A 21,615-nucleotide genomic window follows, 5' to 3' on the forward strand; every position below is an offset into this window, starting at 1 on the left:
ATGGACTTTGTTTTCTTTCTGGGTTTAATATTATACTATTTCACTGAGTGACGTGGCTAGGATTCACAGCTAAAATGTGTCAGAGGTAGGACCTGCATCCATGTTTTCCTGCTTTCAACACAGGCTCTCTCCCTCATATTATGCTGCCTCTATGCAGGGTTTGTGCATGTATGTATATACAAGCATATTACATGTATGCATATATACATACAAGTATCTATATTTATAGTTATATATTTACATCTCTCTCTCTCTTTCTCTCTCTCTCTCTCTCTCTCTCTCTCTCTCTCTCCTCTAGAGAGAGAGAGGAGAGAGAGAGAGTATATACACACTATACATAGATTATATATAATATAACTTGGATGAGTTAAAGATTGTGCCATAATAGGGAATAGAATCACAATTCCATTTGTACATCAGAGCAGATAGTATAATGTAACACAAATAATAACAGGTGTTAATGGATGTGACACTACCTGCATTGGATTTTGGCAGGTACCTCTATTTATCCTTTATGTTCTGGAAAAGCTAAATGCATGAGATTAACATATCCCTGCCTATACATTAATAACATGGATATCAGAGATAGGTTTTAGGTGCTTACAGCAGTAACTAAATTGACTGGCTTCTCATTGAGACTTCAGGTTTAATTGTTTTGACCTCTGGTGGGGGAATTGGGATTTCTACCATCTTTTTTCTGATAACTGGCAAACTAGCAGTTTTCTCTGTTACAGCTAGGTTTTATAACAAAGAAAGAAGCCAACTACTAATAGCCATGTTTAAAAAATTAATTAATATTGAAAACAGTGGTGAAATTCATATTATTACCATTTCAACATACTCCCATCAGGGAATATCTTTAGTGGAAAATAAATTTTGATACTAGGTAGCTACTAAGGAGTGGTCAGGTTTTTACTCTTCCTGAAATAACCCAGTGAGAACTAAAATTTCAAAACAATCATTTGGTAAAAATATTACAGTTAAACATGTCATGCCTCTTATGGGCACTTAAAATATGGAATCTGTGAAGATTATGACAATAATGATCAAGATCATGTCCTGCAATTAGCATCTAGAGCTATTAGGTGAAAGACATGTACTTCATTAGGAAGGATGGGGCTATCTCCTTGAAATATTAATGGGTGCAAATTTGTGAACCTTGCTACATACAGGTCAAAGATTTGTAGGGAAGAGTAGGGAATTGTTGAGAAGATAGAGGACTCTTTTGCAAACCAAGTATTTTTACAGTCTGACAAGAAACTATTTTAAGTCTCTGTTCAGGAACCTTGTTCACATTTTGTTCAGAATGGTCTGCATATCAAAAATTTCTCTGAATAGTAACTGAGAAAATGTACCTTTCCCTTCTTAACAAAGGTAGCAATCTATGGGTGTGGAACACAGCAGATTCTGTCAGACCAAATTGATATGATGATTACTTTTCCTAGAAACATATACATTCTCTCTCTCTCTCTCTCTCTCTCTCTCTCTCTCTCTCTCTCTCTCTCTCTCTCTCTCTCTCTCCTCCCTCCCTCCCTCCTCTCTCTCTCCTCTCTCTCTCTCTCTCTCTCTCTCTCTCTCTCTCTCTCTCTCTCTCTCTCTCTCTCTCTCTCTCTCCCTCTCTCTCTTTCTCTCTCTCTCTCTCTCTCTCTCTCTCTCTCTCTCTCTCTCTCTCTCTCTCTCTCTCTCTCTCTCTCTTTTTCTTCTTTCTTTTCAGCAGACATAAATATACTGATGATTAAAATTGAAATAATAGAATTCTCAGAAGAATCCTAGAGTTATAAATAACCTCAATTAATCACCAAAATTAACTTTTGTCCTCCTTCCCTTCCTTCTTCCTTCCTTTCTTTCCTTCTTCCCTTCCTCCTTCTTTCCTCCTCTTCTCTCTCTCCCTCCCTCTCTCTCTTTTTCTTTCTTTCTTCTTTTTAGAAATGAGGAATCAACTTCAATCAATAAACTTTTCTAAAAGTTTAAATAACTTTTTAAAAAAGTTCTAAATAACTGTTTTCTAAAATATGAGGCAAGATCCTCAGCTAAAAGGATGGAAAGAGGATGAGCCATGAGAGGTTTGAGGAGAATTGCCAAAGTTTGAAAGAGCTACTACATTAAGAAAAAAATATAGATGGATTGCCCAGTAGCCATAAGGTTGCAGTTTGGATTGTATAACATAAATTTGCAGTGAACCCAGGCAGAATGATTATGTGATTTTCTTTTCTTTCACTCACCAGTTATGTGTATAGGAAAGAAAGTAGCAGACTGTCAGTCAGCCATCACTGAGGCTTGACCAGGTGCAATGGGTAATTATGATAAGAGGATTAGGGACCCAAGAAGACACTACAGATGCAATTGAACTGGTTCACCGGAAACAATGGGAAAAAGAGAAGTGATGGCTAGTGAGGAGAGAGGGCCCAGGAAGGAACTGAGGGGTAAAGAAAGTGGAAGTCATGGTGTGGAAAAAGAGTAAGATTTTGTAAGGGAAGGCAGAGGGAGAGGTGAAAAGCCAATAGATTATGGTCAGAGAAAGGGATTTCAAAATTCTTAAATGTAGAGGTAGTGTATTTGTGAGTGAAAGCAAGATCAATGACCACTTCATGTTTAATAGGGAAGGGATGAAGGATTATAATACAAAAAGGAAATGTTAAGGAACAGTGTGGTTGAGCAGTTGAGGAAAAGTCAACATGTATATTGAAGAGGAAAAATTTGTGAGCTAAGTACTGAACTCATTAAGGAAGGAAGAAGAATGGCTTGAATGTCTGTAGATAGCAGCTACCAGGATAAATATAAATAGCATGAACCTCAAAGGAAGAAAAATCACTTGATTGTGGAGATAGAGGGACCATCTGGTAATGGTGACAGGAAGCAAATAATGTTTCTACTCTTCTATTTAAACCAGCCAACTGAGGGGAATGAGTGAAAGCATAGCCGATACTAGAAACAGGGACAAGGAGATTTTCATCCACAGAGAGCCAGGTTCTAGTGATAGATAGAAGAGGGAAAGAATAAGAGAGGAAAAAAAAAGATTTATGATGAAAGAAAGATTATTGCCTATGGAATTTGTCCAGAATCACATGGGTAACAGATGGAGGGTTTAAACCAGGTCCTCTAACGTCCTACTCCCTTTCCGTGATGTCATATAACCTACCATGACTGGAAGATCATTGCTTACAAAGAGGAAGGAGAGAATGAGGGAGGGAGGGACAGAGGAAAGAAGGAAAGAAGGAAGGAAGGAAGGAAGGAAGGAAGGAAGGAAGGAAGGAAGGAAGGAAGGAAGGAAGGAAGGAAGGAAGGAAGGAAGGAAGGAAGGAAGGAAGGAAGGAAGGAAGGAAGGAAGGAAGGAAGGAAGGAGAGAGGAAGGGAAGGGAGGTACATAAAGATTAAGCCAACATAGCTAAACAGAAAGGCAGACAGATATATGGTTGGATAGATAGATGGATAGACGATTAAGGTGGTAATGATAGAATCCTCAAAAGAGTCCTAGAGCTATAAGGAACCTCAATCATCTAATCAAACCTAATTCCCGTACTATGAATTGATGGACAACATTCTCTGACAAGTGGTCGTCCAGTCTACAGTTGAAAACTTCCAGCTGTATCATTTTAGGCATGTCACTTAACTCTCAGAGTTTCATTTTCCCCATTTATAAAATTGGGTCATTTATACTTGCTACCTCACAAGGTAGTTGTGAGAAATGTGCTTTGTAAAGCACTATGTAAATATGAGTTATTAATACATCCCAGATTCATTTTTATACTGCTCTAATTAGGAAGTGTTTTTTTTTTTCCTTCTATGAATTCTAAATCTTCACTCCTGTAAATTTTCCTCATTGGTTCTGATTCTTATGATCATAGCTTGTAACCCCAGAAAAGGACCTGAGAGGCAACTTTATCAGTTTAAAAATGATAAAACATGAAAAGTGACTTAGCTAAGATCATACAGACATGTTTACTATTTCATATGTGTTGTGAATTTTCTTTATTTAAGAAATAGATCTTATTCATGTGGGATATGAGGGAGATCAGGACAGTTTCAGGTCTCTCTGGTGGTTCACCATATGAAATGGCAGGGAGATTTTTTTAAAGGAGACAAATGCCCATTACTACTTTTCTGAATCCAAGCAGGGATGGGAGGTGCAATCCATTCAACTTCCCTATATAAACATACTTAGGGACATTACATACTATTAAAATGCCAATTATTTGGATTATTAGTATTAGCAGATTTCATTGTCAGATTGGGGAGGGAGGTTTTACAAAACATACAAAGGATTTTCCCAGGATTACACAATATAGAATGCAGTTTTCATTACCTAGCACACTCCTCACTTCTTAGATTTGTCAGCCTCACTTCTATATTCATTCCCAACACTGTAGTGTCCTCAGCTCCCAACAAGCTTGTTGAGATGAATTTAATTGAATTGAAGGATGATAAAACTGCAACTAGGGATTCTCTAGAGAGGGTCAGTCTCCTATTCTCTTGATATATTTAAATGAAAAGATTTTTCTCATCTGAGAAAGAAATAAAACACAATTCAGTTCAATTCTCTTATGGAGAATCTACCATGTAGATTCCAGGTACTTAAGGGATTCAAAAATGAAGGCGGCACTGCTTTCACCATTCTTTTTAGTCTAGTAGAGGAGACAAAACATCTATGCAAATAGCCATAACTGGTTGCCATAATTTGGTAAGCTTTATAGGAAAGTAACTTTAGTTTATATTTATTCTTCATATATACTTATATGTGCATGTTATCTTCCCCAGCAGAATGTAAATTCCTTGACACTTGAGATAGCACCTAGCACACATTACATATTTAATAAATGTTTATTGAATGATTGCATGATTAATGGAGGAGATGCCTAGGGATGGCTCAGATATAATAATATCTGGAGTGAATATCGGTCTCAACTCTAGGAAGTCTAAAAAGCATAAGTCAAAATATTTCTGAAATTGTATGATTATTTTATGATCAAGGAAATTAATAGAATCAAATAAAATAGTTTAACAGGAAATTTAAATGTATCAGTCTAAATTCATAAACCATATAGATCCTCAATAACAGTATTCTGACTCTTTTTAATGTTTTTTTTTGTTTGTTTGTTTTTTTTGTTTTTTTGTTTTTGCGGTGGTTGATGGTGGGTAGTGGGAGTGTTTTGGTTTGGGTCCAGACCTGCGATTTCATGGATTTAAGGAACTTCTGATTTGGAAATTCTTTCCATACATGCAGGTAAGTAACTAACTTGTTAATATCTTAATATTCACAAAAAGTTGCCTTGGAGGTTTGCCCATAGTCAAATAGTTAGTTTATGTCAAAGACGATTCAAGTCCAGGTCTTCCTGGATTAAAGTAGTATATCTACTATGTCAGGATGCCCCTACAAAGTCAGAAAAATTATAAAAATTCCCAAAACAGACTGAAAATTCTTGTGACATCTCTATGTTATCACCTTTCTGCTATGTGGATAGAAACTAACCAAAATAAAATTTGAATTAATTTTTTCTCAATTAACAAACTTTTTCTCTTTCTCTCTCTCTCTTTTGTCTCCCTCTAAAAACCAGATTTGCATTGTCAGGCAAAATAAATCCCCTTCTTGACCATGTACAAAAATGTATGTCTCGAGAAATGTATAAAGTCAGAGAAAAGTAAAACTGTAGTCTGAAGTTATATTTTGATTCTCTATTCAAAAGGAATTTGCAACTAAGAAAAAAACTTTAAAATTTCTTAAATTATCAGGCTGAGTAGTTCTGCTTTTCCCATTCCTCAGAACATTTGGAATCAGACAGCCTCAGTTGGCACTCCTTGCAGTACTTACCTGAAAATGAAACATTAAGTCCAAGCTGTATTGTAGAAAATTATTGACTGCCCTTCCTTAAAACAATTCAACTTCCTACCTAGTTTGAAAGGCATTTCTAAGGTGAGGTTTGAGCTAAATTATTTTCATATCTAAAACCTCTACAAATGTGTTTCTGTAACTACCGTGGCCTTCTCTATCTTGCCGGCTGGGCTGCTTAACCCTTCTGTGTCAGGACTTTTGAATTTCCAGCATGTCAAGATAATCTCTTTTGTAGGATAGGTCAACTTCAGAGGCAAGTTCCAGAAAGCACATGCTCAAGAATTAATGCATGTTATTTATAATCAAGCTGCCACATAAATGTCGACTGAAGCAAGCTCCCCTATCTGAAAGACACCATAATTCCAGGCATAGGGCTCTAGCTGCTCCCTTTGAAAGCCAATACACGAATAGAATACATTATTTCTCAACTATTTTAATCTAAATGAGAGTTCCTTAAAGGTGAGTGCTTAGTTAGCACTGAAGAGCTTTAAAAAAAAAAAAGTCCATATTTTCCATTTGTTTCCCAGATGATACAGTTACTGTAAATCTACTAAATGGATATACTTCAGGTATATGCAGAGAGCAGGGAACAGGAAGTTCCCCAAACTTTTAATGCCAGGTAGTTTTGTAAGACAAAGTAAGCCTATCCTGATCCATGTTTGCCTCTTTTACTGGTGTCCTCTACCAGGAAATTACTTTGTAATTATGCCTGCTGCATCTATTTTGTCTTTACACATATTATGATAATAGCTAATATTTATATAATGCTTATTATGTACCAGTCCTTATTTTAATACCCATTTTACAGAGGAAAACAAGGGGAATTTCTTTCTGAGAGTCATACAGCTACAGTTTCTGACTTCACGATCCCATTTAGAATTTTCATGGCAAAAATGTTGAACCATTTGTCATTTCCTTCTCCAGCTCATTTATAGATGAGTAAACTGAGGAAAATGGTTAAGCGACTTCCTCAGGATCACACAGCTATCAAATGTCTAAAGCCAAGTTTGAACTTCTGAAGATGAGTCTTCCTGACTTTAGACCCAGTACTCTACACACCACATACACACAACTAGTAAGGGAAATTTCACTCAGTTTTTCTTGATTTTGAGCCCAGAGCTCTATCCTCAGCACCGGTCCAAGCTGCTACTTGTTCCTTGCTCCCTGCCATTTAAGTAAATTCCTTGAGAGCAAAACTATTTCATTTAAAAAAACCCTTTTCTATACCCATTCCCTGGGCTATATGCTCATAATAGAATTAATAAAAACTTGTTGAATTGAATATAGTAGCAGTTTGGTTAGGATACATAATTGGTGGTGTTTTTCTAACTGGTGAATGATTATCCTTTTTTCAGATTCAAAGGGAGTACTACATAAGTTATCATTGAGGCTTTACTCCACATAGAGGTGAATTTGGTGATCAAGTCCTGAAATTTCTTTCTATTGCTTTTTGATATCCAGGGAGATGTACATGGATAGAGCTGACAAAGTCCTCTCCCTCAAGTCCAAATGTGATTGAAAAGGCTGCTCTGCGAAGAGCAATCCCTACCTAACAGATTTTATTAGGAATTTGACCTTTGGGTAATGACAAAACCTATTTCTACAGAGCCTGCCAATGTTTGAGTGTCATCATAATTCAGTGGAGTATTTTTGTTCAAACTTTGCTTACCTTTGATTGCTTCATTCTAGCAAAGTCCATCTGTTGCTGTCATTTCACAGCTGACGGTCCTTGGGGTGTAGCATTGCTTCAAACCACGCTTCATTGGAATCAAAGATAACTTGGAACACCTACAGAGTGCATTTCAAACTAACAATGTGTTGGAAAGTGGGCAGGAATCAGAGGGGAAAACCTGCCCTGGCTTTGTATCTGTAAGAAGTCTTACTTTCATGGAGCTATTGTGAAATACAGGCAACCTGATTTAGCAGTGCTGAGATTTTATCATTGTGGGAAGCTCCAGGGGCAGAATTTCTTTTATCAATGCAAATCAGCATGTTTACTACAGACTGAGATAATGAGGGGTTAAGTGATTTGCCCAGGATCACAGAGCCAGGATGTGTAAGAGGCTGGACTTGAATCCAGGTTGTCCTAGATCTGAGGTCAGCTCAGCTCTCTATCTAGTTACTGCATCATGCTGTTCCTCCAGCTTCAGAAGAAAAGGGAAGGTATGGCATGTGAATAGTTGGTTACAAAGATGGTTTCTAGGACAGGGATGACAGTTTAAGTGCAAAAATGACACTTTTTTTCTCTCTCTTTCTCTTCCTTTTCCTTTTTCTCTTCCCTTCCCTTCCCTTTCCCTTTCTTCCTTCTTTCCTTCACAGGAGAGAGTTCAAGATGTCCATTATGCAGTTAGAGGTACAAAATTGAAAATTAGAGAAAAAAATAGGTGAGGGGAAAACAGATTTTAGAATTGTTATCAGAGAGATGGTAATTCCTCTTCCTCTTCCCTTCCCTTCTCTCCTCCCCTCTCATTCCTTTCTTCACCAGGAGAGACTCCAGCTACCTAGGGCAGGAATGAATTTATTTTGATTACAATTTAATCAACACATCTTTTAATTTCTTTCTGTTTTAAAGTCTTAGTGGTATCTTTTCTTTTAACATCAAAGTTATTTATAGACATAACTTTCCTCCTTCCCTCCAGTAAAGCAAAAAACAAGTAAAATCAACCCATGCCATCAAAGCATTATATTTGTTTTTCTAGCTCTTAGCACAGCATATAATAAATTGTTGTTTGTTCTTCATTCTAGAAGAGTACCATGACATCAGGGAGGTGATATCATGACATGCAAGTGAATTGGATTTAAGTGAGGGAGGGTTGTGCAGAGTCACCTGCCTCACTTTCCCCTCCAGAACCATTTGATCCAGTGGCTAGATATAGATCAAGATGATTAGAGATGCCCCTGGATGCAATGGGAGACTTGGTCTTTTTAAGCTAAGATCTTCAACAGGTCTAAGTTTACTGTTACTCTTCAGTGATTAAGGGTAGGTAGCAAATGAGGCAAAGAATTTCCTCTTTCACCTAATCCAAAAAAAAAAAAAATCTAAATAAATAAATGATTAAATGAATTTGGGAAGGATAGGCCTCAGGATTTCGGGCCAAGCAGAAATGATTGCTATTTAAATTCAATCTGAATCAATCAGAACCCAAACCATAAGCAAATAGGGCTTGGCCTAGGGCCTGTTCATGGCCAATTAGAATCAAATTGATTTTGGTTTAAGACTGGTCTTTAAGAAAGAAATCTAGTAAGGAAACCCCAAGACATGTTGGAAGGGTTCAGAGGTGAAAAAGAGAAAAAAAAAGTGCTTTGAAGAGCATCTGTAGGTAAGGGTATGATGCCCCATGTGGACAGAGAAAGGAATATGTATAATAAGTACATATTGCCTAACTGATCAGACAGATTATACAAGATTATAGATCTTACTCAACTACCTCTTCAACAAAAGAAAGTTCTATGGAAAGGATATTAGTCTAAAGAATTTCAGATCTGATGAAGAGGATTTTAAATTGAAATTGGAAGATTTGAGGAAGGAAAAAAACTGTCCACAGTAACAGAGAAATTAGGAAAAGAGAAAACCATGTGGGAAAAGATAATGAGTCCAGTTTTGAACAAGTGGAATTTAAAAAATATATAGCACATACAGTTTAAGATGTCCATTATGCAGTTGGAGGTACAAGATTGGAAATTAGGAGAAAGAATAGGTGAGGGAAAATAGATTTGTCATCAAAGAGATGGTAATTAAATTCATATGAGTGCATAAAAGACAGCTAGGTGACATAATGAATAGAGTTCAAAGTGTGGGATCAGGAAGACTTGAATTCAAATCTGACCACTACATACCTGTCAGATTGGCTAAAATGACAGGAAACAATAATGACCATTGTTGGAGGGGATGTGGAAAAACTGGGACACTGATACATTGTTGGTGGAGTTGTGAAAGAATCCAGCCATTCTGGAGAGCAATTTAGAACTATGCCCAAAAAGTTATCAAACTGTGCATACCCTTTGACCCAGCCATACTACTACTGGGCTTATATCCCAAAGAGATCTTAAAGAAGGGAAAGGGACCTGTATGTGCAAGAATGTTTATGGCAGCCCTCTTTGTAGTGGCCAGAAACTGGAAACTGAGTGGATGCCCATCAATTGGAGAATGGCTGAATAATTTAATTATATGAATGCTTTGGAATATTATTGTTCTGTAAGAAATGACCAGCAGGATGATTTCAGAGAAGACTTACATGAACTGATGCTGAGTGAAATAAGCAGAACCAGGAGATCATTATACACAGCAACAACAAGACTATACAACTATCAATTCTGATAGACATGGCTATCTTCAACAATGAGAGGATTCAAACCAGTTCCACTTGTGCAGTGATGAAGAGAGCCATCTATACCCAGAGAGAAAACTGTGGGAACAGAGTGTGGAACACAACAAAGCATTCTCACTCTCTCTGTTGTTATTTGCTTACATTTTGTTTTCTTTCTCAATTTTTCTTTTTCTTTCTTCTTAATCTGATTTTTCTTGTGCAGCAAGACAACTATATAAATATGTATACATATATTGGATTTAATATGTATTTTAACATATTTAATATGTATTGGACTATCTGCCAGCTAGGGGAGGGGTGAGGGGAAGGAGGGGAAAAATTGGGACAAAAGGTTTTGCAAGGGTCAGTGTTGGAAAAATTACCCACACATATGTTTTATAAATTAAAAAGCTGTAAATAAAGTTAAAAAAAAAAAAGAATTCAAATCTGGCTTCAGATATTTCCTAGCTATGTGTTCTTGGACAAGTCACTAAACCCTCATCGCCTCAGTTTCCTCATTTGTAAAACAAGCTGGAGAAGGAAATGGCAAACCATGCCAATATCTTTATCATGAAAACCCATATGAAGTCACAAAGAGTTGGACATGATTGAATGTGAGTTTTTTATTGCTAGTATATGAATTAAAACTTCTTAATATCTTTATGTTTGAGTATGGACAAAAGGGACAGGGTCTTTACCTATCACATTGTATTTTATTGCCTTCTTTGAAGAAGGCAGACCATTTAAAGTGTTTCAGTTAAGGGAAGAAGGTTTTTTTTTTTGTTTTGTTTTGTTTTGTTTTGTTTTGTTTTGTTTTTTTCATTTACATAACTGGGAGATGACTATGAACCACTACATAGAATTCCCAATAGCCCTATTTTTGTCCAATGCATTTTTGATTTCCTTCACAGGCTAATGGTACACTATTTCAAAATCCAATTCTTTTTGTACAACAAAATAACTATTTGGACATGTATACACATATTGGATTTAATTTATACTTTAACATATGTAACATGTATTGGTTGGAGGGGGAGGAGGGTGGGGGGAAGGAGGGGAAAAACTGGAACAAAAGACTTGGCAATTGTCAGTGCTGTAAAATGTGAATATTGAAGCTCTGTATCTAAGTTGGTTGTGTTCCTTTCAGTTCTTTTCCCAGTTTGCTTTGTGTTTGGTTTACATTTATGCATTGCTGTTATGTTTGTTCAAGGGGGAAAAAAAAGTATTTTAAAATTTAATTTGATTTATAAAGTTTAAAACAGTATTTATTTTGTAATTATGATTTGGGTTGGGGAAGGGGGACTACATTATAAACACTTATTGTAAGAAACTGGAGAACTTTATGTAAAGCAATACCTTGCCAAAGATATAAGAAGAGCCTCTTTGATGTGGACATGACAACAAAAGTTCATGAGATCAGGAAAAGAGATAATATTTAAGGACAAAAAAAGAGGACCTAAAAAAGGGCCATAGTACAGAGAGAAATTCTGTGTGTCCTCTAAGCTGAATTGGGAAACAGAAAGCCTAGGAAGTCCAAAGTTTATTGAGGCAACACTGGTTCAAAGACTTGAGCTATATGTCTGACCCCAGTCAATACAGTGCACTGTTACTCAAGTTAATAGTGCCTCCTGACCAGATTCATCTCCTTGAGACTTTGGAAGATAAGGGGAACCACACCCTCATGATCCAACACCATATCTTTAAAAGGCACATCCTTTTAATGTTATTGTTGAGTAAACTAATTTGTTAACTGTTTGGTTTACAATCAGGGGTACACTGAAACTGACTTGTACTGACTCCCAAGAGCTGATTGTTAAAATTTCAGTGTGAGCATTTACACCTCAGAAATTGGAAAAAGACTACAAATCAGGACTTGATTTATTGTTTTATTGATTGTCTAGACTTAAGAGAGTGATGGAGAAAATGTTAACAAGACAGATGAAGCTTTAAAGTGTGTCACACATTTTTTTTTTCTTCTTTCCTAGAGAATCAGTTGTGAAACTTTTATCATTGTACTCCTGTCTACAAGTGTCTCATTTTGTTCTAATTCTGTGCCCAAACCATTGAACTGGGATGAGTAAGAACAGCCCTAAAAATAAAGCCCTATAAAATCCTATACTTACAGTTCAAAACTCAACTGGGAAAAACATAAGAAGCAATAGTTCACATGACAAAAACCTGGGGATTTTAGTGGATTTCAAGTTTAATATCTATCAATAGTGTGACACTTCAACCAAAAAACCTTCATGTCAATTTGACTATGCAAGCATATAAAATTCAGTTCAAGGAAGGCAGATTATATTCTGGCTATACTCTGTTCAAGAGTTTTGTGTTCAGTTCTGGCCACATTTTACAAAGGATATTGACAGTAAGGCACATTCAGAGGGTTTTTGATGATGCATGAAGATTTGTTGAAGGAGCTGGAAATATTTATTCTCAACAAGAGAAGAAAGGGAAACAATATTTGAATTTAAATATTTGAAAAGTTCAGAATGTTGATGGTTTCATATTATTGTGCTTACCTCCAGAAGGAAGAACTAAGAACAACAAATAAATTTAATACAAGGCAGCAATTTGGCTCCATTTAAGGTTGCTAACTAAACCTGTGGTCTCTGCACTCCGTCTAAAAAAAAACACCACACAACTATTTTGGTAACCACATTTCAATATAATAACTTTCTTCCATAATCCTATGTATTTAAAAATATTATTCTGAGGAGTCCATAGCCTTACAAAACTGCTCAAGGGATCTCTGTGACAAAAAAAAAAAAAAAAAAAAAAAGTTAAGAAAACATTCTTTTCCCAAATTAAAATGACCTAATATGTGTTGTTGAGTTAACCTTCCCTGGAGTTCCTTAAGGAAAGACTGGATGTCTGCTTATTCCATGAATTGTCATTCCCAGGACTGTGTGGAAATATTCTTTGCTTTAGATGCTCTTGAAAGTCTCTCAGAACCTAAATCTGTTTTTACAGACATATTGTTAGTTCAAATGTTTTAGCTCCTTGCATTAGGCCATAACGGAATAACAAATGAGTACTTTCCTTTTGGTTTTCCATGTAGAATAAATCAGTCAAAAGAGGTCAGACATATAAGGGTCTTTCAGCAAAGAACTCGGCTCTATAATAGATTGCACACATGATGTTCAAGCAATCTGAATGAGGAAAGATTGCTAGTCTTGGTATGGGAATACTAAATTCAAATCTAGCCTCAGGCATCAACTTGCTATATTATTCTGGTCAAGTCAAATGACTTATATACTCTCTGAACTTTACTTTCCTCATTTATATAATAGTAATTATAATATCTGTAAACTTACTTAGTTGTTTTAAGTATTAAATAAATAAGAATATGTTTAAGCACTTGGCAAATCTTAAAGTCCTATAAGAATGTCAGTTGTTATTACTGTTGTAATTAGTATTTTTATTATTATTGTATTATTTATCACTAATAGTATTCTTAGTCCTTCCACCACAACCATATTCCTAACAGTGCCATGTACATTAGTCTATTCTTAACTCTTCTGTTAAGCTATAAGGCTTATTTTTTTATTGTGGTAAATTGCAATAAACTCTTGATTTTTGCCATATTAACTTCTAAAAATGCAATGTTACTGCCTTGGATCCAATTTTCTTTCATGAAAAAAGTACTTGATTATTCTGCTGAAATTATCCCCTCTTGAAGTTTCAGAGACTATACTGCCTTCTCATTTTTCACTAAGTTGTTTAAGATATGCAGAATTTAATGGTTTTCAGTCTATAAATTCAGAAATTGGGATATTTAAAGGCCTCCCTAGTCTTAGCCTTGCATATACTAATCACAAAGATTATGAAATCTGCCTAAGGAGGAGACATTTAATATTCATTTTCCTTCTAAATCTAAGACTATTCCTTGGACTGTACACTGTACTTTTTGCAAACCTTTTGGCAAAATTAGGCCTATATAATTAACTAACGCTGTGGAATTTGTGGGGCACTGCGATTATTACCTTTTAGAAAAATCCTATTTCAGTATTTCATCATGATAGAAGTGACCCTGGATTTTCAGAGGTTATGCCAGCAGAGCACAAATTCTGGCCTTTTCTCGGGCTTCATGTACTTGACCTCTCTGTCACAGTTGACCACCTCCTTCTTGAGCACATTCTCTTCTGTTTCTGGGTGCTTCTCCTACCTCTCTGACCACTTTTTAAAAATGTCATTTGCTGGATTATTATCCATCTCCTAACTTTTTAGTGTGGGTATTCTCCAAGGTTTTGTTCTAGATTCTCTTCTCTTTTTAGGTTCCCCTCTCTGTATGAAAACTCAAGGCTATGTACAAGCCTTACCTCTCTCTTAAACTTCCCACATGCCCCATCAACTGAATGCCAAATCAACTGAATATCTCCTCTTACATGTCCCTAGGTATGTCAAACTCAAAATGTTAAACCAAAGCTCATTCTCCCCACTCTAAGCTTTGGAGATATATTTCCATCTACAAGTTCCTGGGAAACATTACTTTGTAAATTTATGAAAACATTTTGTCTTTCCTATAAAACAGAAAATTAGGTTCATTATTTATTATCACTTTTTTATTATCAATTTCCTTGTTTGTAAAATGGAGACCATAAGTAAACTTATCTCCTAGGGCTGTTATGAGGATCAATGAGTTAACACAGGGAAAGAGTTTTGTAAACCTTAAAGCACTATATAAATATTGGTTTTGTTATTACTATTATTGTAATTGCTAGTGTTATTATATTGCTAAAGACTAATCCTTTTCCTTTAGGAGGAAAGTGGAAAGTACCCAAGAGGAGAATTTGGATATTTTAGGATTTGTTCTTTTTTCTGAAATAAACAGTGAAAGAATATGCAGAAAAAGCATAAAAACAGGATGCTTTGTTTCCTTTCCTAAATCATGATCTTGTAGGGGGCTTTCCTACTTTACTTATTTTATTGTTTACTTTTGCCTAATGCAAATAATAAAGCCCTTGAAGGTGAATGCCATGTTTATTTACATATGTTGAACAGAACCATTTTTTGAATTTTTAAATTCAACTTTATTTTTTTCAGTGAAAATATGCCTTTTCTCATTGAAGAAGACTCCTCTTTCCCCCGAAACATGTATAGTCAGAAAACAAATTCTCTCTTTGGCCATATGGATGTGTGTATGTATATGTTTGTGAATGTGTATGTATGGAAAGAGAGATCTATATAGATCTATATCTATACATAACATATATAGAGTTCTCTCTACACACACACACACACACATATACACATATCTGTGAATATATATTTCTATATAAACATACATTCCATATCTCATATATCAAGATGACATTTATTTGAAATATGCACATATTTAAATACACACATACACACACACATTCCATTTCTCTTAATTGCTAAACCTGATGGGTTTTTCTCAGTCTTCATCCTTCTTGACCTCTCTGTACATTTGATTTGTTGATCTCTCTCCATTCCTAAATTCTTATTCTCTTTTCACTTGTTTGCTGAAAATAATGTATATCTCCTATGGAAGGAAATGTATGTGTGTGTGTGTGTGTGTGTGTGTGTGTGTGTGTGTGTATGTGTGCACATGGGGTAATTTCCTATATCCCCCCAAAACTGCAAATGGAATTTTTAAGCTATTTAAAATTTTTGCAGATGAAAAATTTCAGTGGGTCTTGAACCAATTTTTGAAAAAAATTATAAATATGCAATTCCTTTCAATTAGTGTGCAATGAGAATTGATTGACCTAAGAGAAGAGGGACATTTGTTAGTCAAATTTCAACAAAAACTTTTGCATAAGTGGTGAATGGGATTGAAAAATTATCATGATTTAGTAACCATAGCAATGATGTCTTCCATTTAGAGCTACCAATTTTTGTGAAGTATATTTTTAAACTATAATAATGATTAAAACCAATTATTAAAATAAATTGCACCTAGAACTGATGGGGGTTGAGATCCCTTTAAGATTCCTTTCTGATTTCCCCAACCTCCATGGCTGACCTCCATGGCTGATTCACAAATCCTGGTCAAAAAGCACCCTTTTGAATTCCAATGATATCTGGGCCCAACCCCCACCGGGTCTGAGCTGGCTTGGGTTTTCTCAGTCCCCACAATCTGCTCAGGTTTCCCCAACCCCCATAAACAGTTTCTTTCTTATCCGAAAAGCCCATCTGGACCTTGACTCCACCCAAAAGCCCATTTTAGGTATAAAAGAGCCAGGAGCTCTTCCCCCCAAACATGGTATCCTTTCAGCCATGTAAGGGTTCCTGCCCGCCCAGTGACCACCTTTGGCCCTGGCGTCTTTCCACCTTAAACTTTACTTCTAAATCCCTACAATAAACCTTTTTTTTTTTTTTAATCAATCTAGGTTTTCGGGACTGTAAATTCATTTACAGGGGACACTGTGCCGTCATGGGACTATCTTACTATCTTTGCACTGACCAACAGGGTTCCCCCTTTCCTATCACTCAACAGAACTAGGCTTTCTAATCACTATATCACAAAGTGTTAAACTAAGACTTTCAAAAATTAAAACTTGATCACATTGTTTTATAAAGGGGTTTGTGTCAATGAACAAAATATTTTATTCCCTCAACAGAAACTTAAAATTTTTTATTTTATGTAAACTGTATTCCATACTTGTTAGTAGAGTAATATATGTATATAAATTCTAAATAATTAAATATGTTAATATCTGCGTTTGAAAAAAATTGATGATGGGTATCTAGTCAAAAAATATTTGAAGTCCATTACTTTAGATTGTTTAAATAGCTAATCATTCACAGTCAAACATTTTAAAATTTCTTTACAGTATAAAATATAGAATACATAGTTAGGAAAAACTAGAAATAAATCCCTTCTCTAATACTAGCTACATAATAATACAAAAGCCATTTAATCTTTTTGAAGTTAAGGTTTCTCATTTATGAAAATGGGAATCAAAATAACATAAGATCTCCTCATAGGATTATTGAAAGATTCAACTAAGATATGTATACAAAAATAATTTCCCCAATTTTAAATTGCCATATAAATATCAATTATTATTATCATCATTATTATTCATTGTAATAGTTTTGAATCTATGGCTTTAGTTTCTTGCTAATTCTCTGAGGTTTTCTAAGTATATCCTCATTGTACCAACAAATAGGGATAATTTTCCTCTTTTGGTGTTTATTCCTTTAATTTCACTCTTCTGTTTTGTTGTTTTTTGGATGATACTAATAGGGGGCAGAAGGGCATCTTTATCTTATCCCTATTTGTATTGGGATTTTGCTATGGATTGATTGGTTTTTGTTCTATATGGAAAATGGAAGTGACAGTATGAAACCTCAAAGGTTTCCTTGCCTTAAACCCAGAAAAGAGCACAGATTAGCAGTACACAGTGAAGATAGTTTTGCTTATAAAACAAAGGCAGTTTTGTACTCCGGGTCTTCACACTTTATATAATCTTGTTAGATTATACTGAGAGTCTAGAGCAGAGATTCTCAAACTACGGCCCGAGGGCCAAATGAGGCCGGCTAAGGAGGTTTATGCAGCGTGCCTGGTTATGGCAAATGGGCTGAGGGGCTGAGACAGAGTGTGAGTTTTTGTTTTTGCTATAGTCCGGCCCTCCCACAGTCTGAGGGACAGTGAATTGGCCCCCTGTTTAAAAAGTTTGAGGACCACTGGGAGGTATTCTTCTTTTCCTCTTGGTGGAGCCCTTGTGACTTGTGAATTTCCACAATTATATGGAATGAAAATAACTAACTTGAGAGGTTCCTACATTTGAGATTTACTTCCAAATACAAAAGTGTCAAACTAGTGTTGTAACAGAACATTTTATTACATGTTGGATAGTCTGATGCTTAAAAGTTTCTCTTAATGTGAAGAAGTGGGAAACAGTTTAGCAAATACAATGCAAAACACCTGCACACATAATGCCCACTAATGACAGTTTCTTAGATCCAAAGCTCATATTGTGGGGAGTTGAGTGTGGATGAATGCCATTTCCCCTTGTTAAATTGATTCAGTTAATTTATGGGAGAGAGCAAAAATTAAAGAAATCTTCCCCATGTGATATGTTTGTCAATCCTTCTGGGAACCTGCGCACCGCCCATATAAGAAGAAGAGCTCAATTTCATCACCTGTAGCAGATTAAAACCTAGGATAAAACATGAAGACATTAGAGGTTTGTTGTTTGTTTTGTTTTTGAAATCTTCCTCAGTTGTATGATTCAATACTCGCTTTCCCATTAAGTCCCAGGTAACTTGAGGTCCTGTCTTTCCAGTTTCTCCAATTTCCAGTCCATCCTTCACCTACATGCCAAAATAATATTCCTGAGACAAAGCACTGACCACCTCCTCCTACTCAAAAATGTTTCCTGACTCTACTATTTATTGCCTCTGGGATACAATGCAGTCTTATCATTCTGGTACTTAAGGCCTTCTACAATCTAGTTCCAAACTATCTTTTCTGTCTTACTCCACATCACTTGGTCTTCATGTAGGAGTTATGTCATTTAAAAAATTTTATCCCCAAGGCCTTGGGATATAATAGACACTTAGTAAATACTTGTTGATGGAGTTTGCCATTTAGCCAAAAGGGATCGCTATTCTAGGAGTTTCCCAGGTTCCTCACTCCATCCTTCTCCCACTTATATATAAAGTCTACACAAGCTTTGAAAGGATGTTTCTCATTTGTGTTTTTCTGATTCTGTATCTTTCATTCGGGCTCAGTGCATATTCCAATTTGTCTAATTTTCTTATTGTCTCCCTCCTCAGATGGAATTCCTCCTATATCTTAAGGCAGTTTTAAATAATTAAAGCTGTATTCATTTTATAGCTGGACTTAGCATTTACTCAGAGTTGTGGTGAGGTCCTATTGAAAAAATATCTACAAAGAATTTTGCAGGCCTTGTTTATATAAAAGTTTAGCTATTATACGCATAATTATAACATATATATTATGTTTCCATTACTCCTCTGGCTACATAGAGATATAGTATTGCCTTTCAGGTCCAGAAGACCTGGGTTGGTAGCCTGATTAGTTTTTAATACCCTTGGGAGCTTGGGAAGGTTGATTTCTGGGGGACATCGTTTCCTCATCTGGAGTTTACAGAGGCTATTGGAGCAAAAGAGAATCAATGACATGGTCTCAAGTCAAGGGAATTGAGGCTTAAAGTCGTTTGCCTCGTTACACAGATAGTAAGCTGGTGAGGGAATCTCAAACTCTCCAGTTTATCGTTGTTTGTACATACTTATCTCTGAGAGATTGGGAGGGCTTTTCTGGGCATTTCCGCAGTTTTTAGTGCAGTATCTGACCCGTCTCCGGCTCGGAATAAGTGTTTACTGACGGGCTGATAAAACTCCACCCAGAAGACCCCTCTCTAAAGGCTTTTCTTAATCCGGACAATAATTCAAGGATTCTAAGGGCCGGGAGAAATCCGGAAGTAGAGATACTGGAGCCGCCCCGGCCTCCGATCCTAGGCTCCCTCCCCGAAGGCGGGGATGGGTCGGGGCCTGAGTAGCCGAGCCAGCTGGTTGGGTGGAAGCTCCCTCTGGTCGGACTCGGGAGGGGAAGAGCACAGGTTGCTTTGGGCGGAGCTCAGCGCGCGGGAGATTTGACTTAGAGGCGCGGGGAGCTTCCTGGGTTGGGCACAGCTGCTACGCGGCCGGGGAGAAGCCGGTCAAGGCCATGGTGGAAGGGCCGGGATGCGCCCTGAATGCGGAGAAAATCCGGGCCCGGGTGCGCCCGGGACAGGCGGTGACCAGTGTAAGAGGAAGCGCGTTACAGCCGCCCGGGCCCCCCGGGTCCCCGGCAGCTTTTCCCGGGGCTTCTGCGTCCTCTCCCTGGGTAAGCTTATCCTGCTTCCTTGCGGTTGAAGAGGGAGAAATGTTATATTTAGGACTAGAAGAAATCTTTGAGCACATTTAGGCTTGCCTTTCTCCCACACACACTTTTTATTTATATATTTTTAATTTAATTTTAAATAAATTTTAATTTAATATAATATTTTATTTAAATTCATATTAATTATTTCTACAAATTAGAAAACTGAGGCCTTTAGAATAACTTGCCCAAAATCCCCCAGGTAGTAAATGACAGAATTTGAACCCCGGTCCTTTGGCTTGAAACCAAACTTTCTTCCCTTCCACCGCACCTTGGGTCTAAAAGGAGAAACTGGAAGTAAAGGATTGCCTTAAAGTACCCTGGATTTCCTGGGGGCCTGAGTTTGAGGCTTCCTCTTGGTGCACCCAGTTTTCAGTTTTTGCAATTGTTGCAGAGGGGAACAAGCCTGAGCCTTGTTTGTTCCTAAAGTCATTCCTTTTGGAAATTTCATCTCAATTTGAATTTTTTGGCTCTGTTTTGGCACCCACAGCTGCTTTAAACAACCTCCAGTCTTCCATAGATGTATCTCCTGGGGTGAAGATGTGACAAGATTATCATTTTAGGGTGGGGAGGGCTTTGATTATCTAGTTCATCCCTTTCATTTTACAGTTTAGGGAAATGGAATCCACAGAATTTAAGTGATTTCCATAGTCAAACCGATTTTAAAAAAATCATGACCTGGATTTGAACCTGGCCTTTTATGCCAAAAACTGGGTTCTTTCCACTGTACCAGGTGTTTCATTTAATAGATTATTAGGATAACAATAGGCCTTAGACTGTATCTTCAAATTGCCTTTTATTTATCTTGGTATATCTTTGTTTACAATTATGAATGGCTTCTTCAATAATAGAATATGAGGCCAAACATTATTTCATTTTGTCTTAGGATCTTCTGCTGTTACAACCATAACCCCAACCCCGCAGGAAAACTGGGTTTGAGAACTTAAAATGACCCAGAAATCCCAGCCCCCTTTTTGAACTCCTGACTCTTACCTCCTTCCTTCCTGCATAAAATTAGCTGTGTAAATCTCATGCAAGACTTGTCTCCCTGCCCCTGTCTTTGATATATCCCCTTAACAAAAACAGTTGCAATTATGTCAGAGAAGGAAGCAGGCTAAACAATCTGCTTGATGGTTTCTTTAGATCCTATAAAAGGCCTTATGTTATTTTGTTTGAGGCCTCGTGCTTTGGATGCGAATCTTGTGTGGCCAAAGTTGACTTTAATTAAGTCTCCAATTTAAAATTCTCTCTATGTTGGCATAATGCTGCTCCTAACAGTCCTGATGCCTATTAGACATTTCATAAATACTGTTTTACTGAATGAGAACCGATGAATGATAGGGCCACAATTCCTACTCAAGATCTTTTTGTAGAATCATAGGGTAGAAGAATCTTTGAGATGATGTCGCTTTGTTATGCAGGTGAAGAAGCTGAGGTGAAAGAGAAAGAAACTGACTTAGGGGAGATCACACAGCTAAGAAGTATGGTGTAGTGGAAGGCACAGACCAGAAGACCTGCATCACATTGGAACTCAGTTTTCTCACTTATAACAAAAGCAGGTTAGATGATGGTCTCTGAGGTTCCCCTTCAGTTATAACTGTGATGCTATGAAGTGGCCT

At 36.7% G+C, this 21,615-nt stretch overlaps 1 protein-coding gene across 1 annotated transcript in view; it reads left to right on the top strand.

Moving 5' to 3' along the window:
• The first annotated feature begins 19,719 nt into the window (after positions 1–19,719).
• NEIL3 (nei like DNA glycosylase 3) overlaps positions 19,720–21,615 on the top strand; it is a 70,705-nt gene continuing 68,809 nt past the window's right edge. Inside the window, exon 1 of the mRNA XM_074276787.1 lies at positions 19,720–19,960. Within this exon, the coding sequence (XP_074132888.1) occupies positions 19,802–19,960 (159 nt within the window). The 5' untranslated portion in view covers positions 19,720–19,801. The remainder of the gene's footprint in view (positions 19,961–21,615) is intronic.

The sequence above is a fragment of the Sminthopsis crassicaudata genome, chromosome 6 (assembly GCF_048593235.1).
Source record: "Sminthopsis crassicaudata isolate SCR6 chromosome 6, ASM4859323v1, whole genome shotgun sequence".
NCBI lineage: Eukaryota > Metazoa > Chordata > Mammalia > Dasyuromorphia > Dasyuridae > Sminthopsis > Sminthopsis crassicaudata.